This window comes from Cryptomeria japonica, chromosome 6, assembly GCF_030272615.1.
Source record: "Cryptomeria japonica chromosome 6, Sugi_1.0, whole genome shotgun sequence".
Classification (NCBI taxonomy): domain Eukaryota; kingdom Viridiplantae; phylum Streptophyta; class Pinopsida; order Cupressales; family Cupressaceae; genus Cryptomeria; species Cryptomeria japonica.
The window spans coordinates 290,390,081-290,400,386 of NC_081410.1; the positions used below are offsets into that span (position 1 = coordinate 290,390,081).

The following is a 10,306-nucleotide window of genomic DNA, read 5'->3' on the forward strand; positions in this document are numbered from 1 at the left end:
AAAGATAATGCTTAATGACAATTGAGTGCCTAACAACTCTTACATTTCAAACTTCAAGTGGACAAACAGAACTATTTTATGCCTCTCAATCAAATCTCATACCCTAACTATACCAAGAAGGAATCTATAAAGCAATTCTTTTGAGAATGCAGAACAATTAAGAATAATTAGAAAATTGTTCAAAAACCTCCCTTCTTATTAAAAAGATGCCTTACTTTTAATATCCATAATGATCTAATTTTTTAACTCATTATTATTTATTTACAGAAATCAAAATGCTCCACTATTATCCCCGGACCTTTTTTTGTGAATGTATACTTTAATATGATCAAAAAATGCTCCACTACTTATTCTGACATATTCTTTCAAAGATGTGTTATACAACAGCTCGCACTTTATAGCATCATATACACCCAAAAACAATGCAAAAATAAATTTAATCACTGAACTAAGTTGTGTGTAAACAGTTTTGCTCATACATCCTTGATATGATCAATCTAACCCACTTTATGGATGGCCAACGTATAATACCCTAATGATCTAGATTTTAGATTTTGAACCTCTTACATAGCTCATTATTATTGATTCACAGAAAACAAGATGCAATACTATTTATTCTAAAATATTTTTCAGCTATCTTCCTATCACTTTATAGTATCATATACACCCAAAAACGATGAAAATTTACATTTAACCACTGAACAAAGTTGAATGCAACAGTTTTGCTCATACATCCTCCACATGATCAATGTAAACCCAGGCCCCCCAGCCCCATGAAACACTTTTGCTTATACGTCCTCCACATGATCAATGTAAACAGTTTTGCTCATACATCCTCAATATGATCAATGTAAACCCAGCCCCCCATGCAAATGTTTTGCTGATATCCCTTCATATGATCAATCTGTTCCACATTATGGACGCTTCACTCAAAGTCAACACAGAGCTCAAGAAGGCAGGCAAGAACAGTCAAATTCAGATTGACAAGCTAGATAATAAGCTTCAAAACCATTAAAAACAGCTAAAATCTATGTTGACCAACTCCCATCGCTTAAAGAGCAAGGAAGATGGAAACAGACCAAAACAGATGTTTCATCCAGAATCCCAATTCCAAGGCAATGGGTAAAAACAGATGTTTCATCCAGAATCCAATGGGCAAAACATGCAGTGAGAAAAGGAGTCTGAAATGGTGCAATAAAAAGCATACCTCACAGAACGATAACTTGCAAAGGAAACTGGAAACTCCATTTGCAGTTGACGTTTGAAGATGCATAAGCCTGAAACGAAACACGCCATCTTCCCCACACAGAGTAAAGTAGCGTGCTTCGTTCCAGGCTATGTATTTCGCAGCGCCATGAAGAATTGAATGAAAGAATGGTAATGGGTAGTGGAGAGGATAAGAGGGCGGGGCTCCTCTGGAATATGCCCTGCAATCGTGTCCATTGCCCATTTATTAACCTCACAATCCCACTATCTGATTTGATTCCGCTCATGTTCCATTCTTGACTTTTCTCCAATCCCAGTCCCAGTCCGTCCCCCCTGCCCCCCTTTTTCATTTAGTATTCGCCCTTTCCTGGTACAACAATAATTCAAAAACAGGGGCAGAGGGGCCCTCACCACATGCAAACACTGTACCAATATTGGTGGGCGTGGGATAAGATGTCCCCACACCCTCTCCACTTGCAGCCAATTGCCATCTTTGGAATGAAATCATTCATTGCCATTGGCAGCTGCCCCCACACTTTTAACATACAAAGATGTTAGGTGTGGAAGCTTTTCGATGTTTTCAGTGTTTTTGGTGCCCATCTCCTTTCATAGGTAAGCTGTTCATAGGTTAGCTGTCAATGATGGCGCCACTCATCTATTTTTATTTGACCTCATTGTCAATGCCCAATCAATCTTCAAGTTTGCCCCTTTCATGCCCTAAATCAGATACTTAGGATCAAAACTGATCTTGACCGCTTCTATATTTGTGAAAAAGATCCTTCAGTTTTCCCCTTTCATCTCCTAAAAGTGATCTTGATCAATTTTATATTTGTGAAAAAGATTCTTTTATTTTTTTTTTTGGACTGATTTGAATTGTTCCCAGGAATTATTTGAATTATTGTTATTATGATCATTATGTGCCCACTTAAATCAGATTGCATTTTATTTAAAAGATTAATATTTGTTATTTTAGGTATTATGTTGGATTTCATAATTTCTAGAGTCATCATTATTATTTGTGCATATTAGTAAGGATATTCTTTAGAGAATATATAGTATTTTGCATGTATGGGAGACACACCCTCCAATACCACATGGGTTGGGGGGGAGATTGGAGGAAATTGGACCTCATCATTTCATACCTACCACAAAAAGCTCTTACCAATCAAGCTAGGTGCCCAACCTAATTATTTATCAAGTTATTTACTTTTTATCTTTATGTATGATTTGACACAAATGAGTTATTATCCCTACCATGTGCAAACTACTACGCACCATAATAAGTTTTTAAGTTAAGAAGATCTAGAACATCAAAGTGACCGAAAAACAAGAATCTAAAAGTTAGCAAAGATCAAAACCATAAGCATAGATTGGATCCATGTGACATTTAGATCTATAGGTGTAGGATAGCATAAATAGGCACAAAAACGACCCACTATGATAGAAAGAACATTTACTAGTCACAAGGCATTCACTTAATCATCACCAATATTTTCGTGTCATTGATAACAAAATAACATTTGCAATATTCTCACAATTTTCTAGATAAGTACATTTGATGTCTCCTGTTCATGTGTTTGTTACAAAAGGTGATGTAGGAGCATCCAGGCTGTAAGAGAAATCTCGCATCACTTAGAAAAACAAGATTATTTTTTATATCTATTTGGTTTGGTGAATAAATTTTCAATGGAGGCTAAAACTAGTAAGTTTCTATCTTTAAAAAGTTTGAATTTGAGCATGTATGGACTTGAAAAATTACCTAGAGCTTTGTAATTGTAAAAATAGCCTATGGTTAAAATATTAACCACAGATCATTTGCAAATCGTGAAATACTACAGTTTCAAGGTTTAAAATTCTTATAAAAATATCCAAATTGAATTTTGGACCTTTAAGTGATCTTTTGGGTGGTAAAAAAATGGTTGAAACTCAATCCATAACAAATATGTTACAAAGCACTCCAAGGTCTTCGGTTTAAAAGAAAATAGGCTCAATTGGGTGCTTAGATCAAAAGTTGTGTCTACCAAAAGTTGACCTCTTTTGGGGAGTAGGGAGTTATGAATTCAAATTATGCTAGAAGGTGTTAAAAGTGATTAAAGACCTATTTTTGACATATTTGAGGAGAATCTTGGGAGTTAGACTTCTTGGGAATGGGAGGATTGATTAATCCATTAGAGTTGAAAGTGGTGCAGGGGCACTCAAAGGTGTGCTAGCATCTTTTCAACATGTGTTTGAATGCAACATAATGTGTTGCCTTGAAGGTTTCTTGTGTAGGTCTTAAATGGATGTGGTAGGTCCAATGCTACCAATGCTATGTAATAAGCCCTAAGGCTCCAAGGTGTGTACTTGGTCAAAAAGTCTTGTATGGGCATTTTATTTATGTTTTTGGTGTCTAGGGGTCCTAGAGATGTTGTGTGTCCACTTTGTAGCCTTTGGTATGAAGGCAAGTGTGTGATGTAATAATTTGTCAAAAGTTGTTATGTTGTCATAGGCAATTTTGCAAATATTTGAGTTGTGGTTGCCCAAGGGCTAGTTGGTTGCACTTGTACATTGGGAGGTGATTGGAAGGATTCCTTGGCCTTATTTAAGCCCGAGGAACGATTCCCAAAGGTTATATTGAGACTTTGAATGAAATTTATGCTTCCTACAATTTTGAAACTGTCATTTTTACGACATTTCCTTGTGTTCTTGTCTTTAGTACAAGGAAGGGATAATGTCTTGAATTGGTTGTATCAGAGAATCACCTTTCATTTGATGTAGGTTTGAGGTCTTGAAACTCTGTGGTTGAGGAGTAATTGAATTTTCTTTCTTGTTGCTTGGTAGAAACCCCAAAAATCAGGGTTTGGATGCAAAAGGAGCCACCATTCAACATTCCTCAATGGGAATGGTCTGAAACCCTGGGGAATGTTGGATTACCTTGTATACTAGATGATTTATTTGGTTTGGGAAGTAGAAGATCTCACCTTGCACTTTTGGAGTGATGCCCTAGACTTGACATTACCCATGTGGCAAGTCTGTGCAGTGAAGGATTGATTGTATCCTTGGAGCAGTAGACAAATCGGTGGTCAAAACTTGCATGGAGGGGACCCTTGGACATATTCAGACCCTCTCCAAAATCCCTAACTTCATTCCCATTTGATTGGTGAAGGTTTTGAGACCTAAAACTCCTATATTAGCTAACTAGGCTAAAATAGGCACAATAGGGTTTGAACACTTGCACTCAAAACCTAGATGCAGAAGTTTGAAATCCTTTAGAGGGTCTAAAAGGGTACTTGAATATAAAATTTGTTCATGGGGCTGTTTAGAGAGATTGGTAGACAAAGAGGATAAATCCCAAACAAAGGCCTAATTGCTTGTAGCCCTATTTCCTAGGTCACTAAGAACAAAAGGCACAAAAGGCTTGTAAACATAGACCAAAGAGGTCTAAGTCAATGCAAATACCTTGTCAAACTGTTGGCAATTGACACTCATTGGATTCATTTTGTTGTCAATGATGGCAACAATATTAGATGGAAGTCATATACCAGCATTAGGAGGCATATACCAGCAGATACCGACTTTGGATCATTCAGGGCTACACTGGCAATGGCACCGACATCAACATTAAGGGAGATTTATTTAGTAAATCATTTTGTAATTATTGTCGAGGCTGACATTGAATATCTTTTGTAATGCATTGTAAGCCGACATAAGGCATATTGTTTGTAATGGGTATAAAGGTCAGTCTACTAGGTCATTTTGAGATATATGAAAAAGGTATGACATAGGATGCGACATATGAGAATATAACAAAGTTGTATAATGTGAAGTATATGTATGTAGATCATTTGTATGCAAGTGTTATATCATGCAATGATCTATAGATAGATTAGAAAGCATTCTTGGAGGAGAAGAGATACCGGTAGTAGTGTTCAGGGTTTATGAACTGGTACATAGCAGAGCTAGTACCGGAACTCTATTTGGCATAGCAGATGCATTTTTGAGTTCAATTTTATTGTTTTAATTCAGCAAGAAGCTTGTAGTCAGTGAGACTCTTTAGTGATGAGTAGTATGCTCTAGGCAGTGTGCCTTCCTGCATGTGCAGGCCCCCATTATATGTAATATCCTTTCATATGGCCAGTGAATTGATATTGTTGGTCACAAATCCCATCGTGGTTTTTCCTCTTTGAGGTTTTCCATGGACAAATTCTATGTGTTATGGTGTTCATTTATGTGGATGGTTTATTTGCTTCAAGTTATATATTTATTTATTTACCAGTTTATATGTGTATGGTATAAAAGGATAAAATCTTGTGTTACCAGCAGAACACTGATTCACTCCCCCCCCCCTCTCAGTGTTCTTGGATCCCAACAATTGGTATCAGAGCTTGGTACCTCAGAAGAAGTTTAACAGCTTGAAGAAGATCCTGAAACCGGAATCTTTGAACATGGCTATGGAGAAGCAACTTGAGATGGCTCTTAAGGATTATGATGCTGAAAGGATGAAGAACTTGAAATTGTAAGAAGAATTGAATTCTGCAAATGAGTTCATTCTTATCCTGCAAGAAAGGTTATAATCAACTCAAGCCAAGAGAAAATAACTTTTGCAAAACCTGGATGATGAGGAACTTAAGGAACAATGTCAGAAACTAAGTCAAGCAAACATGCTCATGAAGAATGAAATGCAAGATCTGACTATGAGGTTCAAAAGATATTGAGGACAGAAAGAAGAAGGAAGATAATCTTGTTATATCTCTAAAGAATAAATTTGATGAATGTGGCAGATTGACTCATGAGAATAATATGTTGTGAGCTGATTTGGCACACTCCTGGAACACTGAACAAGAACTTGAAGGACAAATAACTACTCTGAGAGATGATCTGACTACTACAAGTGAGTATAGAGAAAAAATCAGGATTAGTGTTGCACAATTGGATGACTTATTGAAAAGACAAAGATAGATTGATGATTCTAGAGGACTTGGATTTGTACAAGGTAAAAGCTCTGGTACTGCAAATGAAGATTAAACAACCGGTATGCAGAACTCATCATAACAGAGGAAATCGATAGGGCAATCTAATGCTTATAAATTCAATGGTAGATGTTTTGTTTGCAATAAATTTGGGCATATGGTTAAACAATGTAAAAATAAAGCAAATCAAAACTACAATTTTATTCCTGGTCAATGCACAAATTGCAAGAAGTATGGTCATAAATCAGAAGATTGCAGAATGAATGTTAAATGTCATGCATGTGGAAAGTTTGGACATTTTGCTAATCATTGTAGGTCAAGGAATGACACCGGATTTGTCAAAGCAATTTAGAAGAACAATGTTACATGTTATGCATGCAACAAAATAGGTCATATTGTCGAGTACTGCAGAAGCAAGACTCAACCAGTTAGCAATGATAAAGATAATGAGAAAGGAAAGCATATGGTATATGAAATACAACAAGATCACACCAAGAGATGGGTTAGAAAATCTGAAGAACCAAGTGGAGATGGATCTACACTGGTAACTCCACTAGTAGAATAGGGTATTCCTCCACCAACAAGAAATTCCATTGGTAACTGAGGCATAAGCCTTAGGGGTTGGCAAAGTCATTGCAAAATCCTGTATATTACCTCGGAGGAGATCTAAGAAAATCTGGAAGAGATTTGGAGAGTTGTGTTCATCATTGATGAAGGTTCACGTGGCACAAGACTATGAAACCGACATTCGTAGGGTTGTTCGCAAAGAATGTATTATAGAGAAAGATTAGGGTTTTATTCACTAATAAAAGGGGTAAGTGAATATATTTTCACTCACCGAGCATTCAAGCATTCAGAGCAAAGAAAAGGCAAATTTCAGGCGAATTAAGAGCAAGCAAAGGCATTCTAAAAGGATTTCGAGCAAAAACACTTAATCTTCCACCGATGTTCACTTTAGGTATTCTTCGAAATGGCATCCGGATCTTCAGTCCTACTTTCATTTCAAATCCCACCATTGTCGAAGTCAAGGATAGGTTAAGGCCCGTATTTAAGAAGGTTCCCAAAATTTCTAAGAAAGAAGACTCTGCGGGAGCATTTTCTAGGGTTCCTGATGGCGTGATGCATGTTGAAGATGTAAGGGCATACATTCACTGCACCCTAGAGGATTTAGGCACAAAGGACATCAAAAGCATGTATCAATCCATGATATTGGGAGACATTGAAACCATTAAACTAGATTACAAAGCAATTGAGGATTTAGGGTTAACCGGTATTTTGTACATACCGGAATTCAAGGATGAAGTTATCAGATACGTTCTGAGCAAGGTTCACAATGAGTTTATCTAGTTGGATAGGCCTTACATGATCATGAAAGAGGCTATTCAAGAAGTCACCGACTTACCCAAATTTTGACAAGAACCTGGCAAAAAAATTTCCAACACAGAGGTCGAGAAACTCATCAGTGCAACTCCTAATAGGAGATCAATGAGGATCGGCACAATCACCGACACTGATGTGAAATTTTCAAGCATGATAATAGGTTATAAGGTAACTCAATCCAACCGATTAAATTTTTTTGCTAGTTCATGCATTCATACTGCATATCAGATGCTAAGGAATAATGCAAAATATGATTTATGTGAATGGATGGGGAGTGAATTGATGTTGAACCTTGGGAAGATCAAGGGAGTCAAGAAATGAACTTTCAGATATGAAAATTTGATTGTATGTTTGATTCTTTACTTCTTGAATGAGCTACTTGATCTTGGGAAAAAGCGTTGGGCTCATGACATACCAGTAGGTATGTAGATCAAAGAAGCAATCATCGGTCTTGGTACCGGTAGAGATGAAAAAATTTGAGGGTATTTCAAAACATTCCAAGAAAACATGAGGTAGAGGGAGAGAAATCAAAGAAAATTGTGGAGAAGTACTCCACTGATATTTGTTTTATGGTGAAAACTGATGAAACTCTTATGGAGGTAGTTGAAACTAGGACAATCTGGATTACTAAGCTTGGATATGAGGTAGATGATAGAATTTTTGAACTCTATACAAAAAAGCTACTAGATGCCCCATTGGATGACAAAACAAAGCATTTTGGTACACAAGAAGAGAAGGCACTTGAAGTCAAAACTGGTTTTAATTGGAAGAGAAGAGAGAAGAAAATATAAAAGATGTCTGCATATGTACATGATGTAATTCATAAGATAGACACTCAACTAGGTTCTGGATCCAAACCGACAGCAAAACCGGTAGTGGCTAGTACTACAGAAGTGAAAAATCCTGAAACTTACATTTCCACCATCACTTCTGATTCTGACCCTGAGGATAATGAACCTCTAGCATTCAAAAGGGTATAGAGGAAGAAAGTGGATCAACCACCGGTAGAGAAGAAGAAGGCAGAGCCTAGGAGAAGACTTGTTAGAAAGGCAACTAAACCAACTGTACCACCACCTCCGACAAGGAAGCCTATACAGAAGAGGAAACCAGTTACATCTACACTGCCAACCACAAGCAAAAAGAAGAAGGGTGATGACACTGAAGCTGGTAAGACTAAAATGACATGTGTTGAGCTAATTGATGAAATAATAAAAGATGAAATTTTGGAAAATGTATCTATATTATGAAGATTTAGAGGATGATGAGCAAAATGAAATAGAAGAGGTTGTTTTGTTACATATAGATATTTATAAGAAAACCTTAATCAAAATTTTAAAGGAGATACCTCTATCTTTGTATAATAAACTTGATGCTAGAAGACTTGACATTGTCAAGAGGGATAGGGAGATTAAGGAAGTAGCACTTTTGGAAATGTGTGGTTCTATAAACAATGAGGAAATGAAAAGGTGCATAGATGTTGCAAATACGATAGTTTTCAGTAGTAAACCCTGACAGATAAGCCCGATGATGGGCAAAGTAAATGAGGTAATAAATGAGACCAGTAAGGGTTGGACCAAATTCTTCCAGAAGAATCCTGATTTTCTCACATCTCATGAAGAATTTGTTAAGGCTGCATCTTCCACCATTTTAGATAAATCAAAAGGGAAAGGTATTTTGGGTAGTTCAACTCCAATTTTGACTACACCAGCAACAACTACAGACATACAAACACAACCGACAGTAAAGGAGAGTGTACAATCTGTACCGGCACAAACTATTTCTGAGCAAGGAAATGTACAAGATACTATAAATACTATGGATAATACTCCACTGGCAGTAATTGACACTGCACCAAGTGGCAAAGCCACTGGTGCAAAAGAGGTTGTAGAGGATAAGGTAAAGGAAACTGAATCTATACTGGCAGTTAAAACTGATTCCCCAGAAAAGGTGTTGGTAATTGACACTTCTTAGGTTGAGAAGAAATCCATCACTAAGATGAGTCCCACTGAGTTAATGATGATGGCAACTTAGAAACTATTGAAGGAGGGTACTACAGACAAGGGAATAATTGATCAATCATTTATAGTATTGCACAAATTGACACTTGATTGTTAGATTGAAGATGGAGCAATCCCTTCTGAAAAGCTCAAAACTCTAACAAAGCATATTTCTAACAATTTTTAATCTCTGAGGCAGATTGCAGACCGACAGGATTTAGAAAGATTCACTATAGCTAAAAGAGCAGCCTTTGACCAGATAATAGAAATAGAGAAAAACAAAATTGAGGTAAAACTCATTCTTATTGAGAATTGTCTGAAACAGGGTACAAATATCTACAGGGTCTGTCGCAACATAGGAATTCTTACAACTAATGTAGATAGAAGATTAAAGGAGTTACATGATAAGGTAGCTAGTATTGCTAACTCTTTTGATGGATTAACCGCACTGACCACATCTGTTGATGGACAAATTTTATCCTTGGAGAACCAAATTTTTGCTTTTGAGAAGGAGAGATATAAAGTCATTAGGAGAGAAAGGAGTTTTAGAGGATTGGTGAGTCCCAGATTGGATTCATTGGGTGTTCATAAGAGAGAGTGCATGGACATGATTGCTAAACCCACACCAACAGATGTAAAGGAGAAGGAAACACTTGCCCACTTACTAAGTGGACTAGCATCCATATCTGACACTTTCAAAACCGGCTAGGATACATATCTTCAGTTGTTGAATAAGGCTTACCCTGAAATTTTGAAGTTGGTTAAGCTCCAGTG

The 10,306-nt window shown here is 36.8% G+C and overlaps 1 protein-coding gene across 1 annotated transcript; it reads right to left on the reverse strand.

Moving 5' to 3' along the window:
• Positions 1-427: 427 nt before the first annotated feature.
• Positions 428-1,610, reverse strand: LOC131031792 (uncharacterized). The gene is made up of 2 exons (XM_057962802.2): positions 1,208-1,610; positions 428-904 (listed from the first exon to the last, which is right to left on the reverse strand). Exons 1-2 carry the CDS (start codon positions 1,448-1,450, stop codon positions 827-829), a joined length of 321 nt encoding a protein of 106 aa, XP_057818785.1. The 5' UTR covers positions 1,451-1,610; the 3' UTR covers positions 428-826.
• Positions 1,611-10,306: the final 8,696 nt, after the last annotated feature.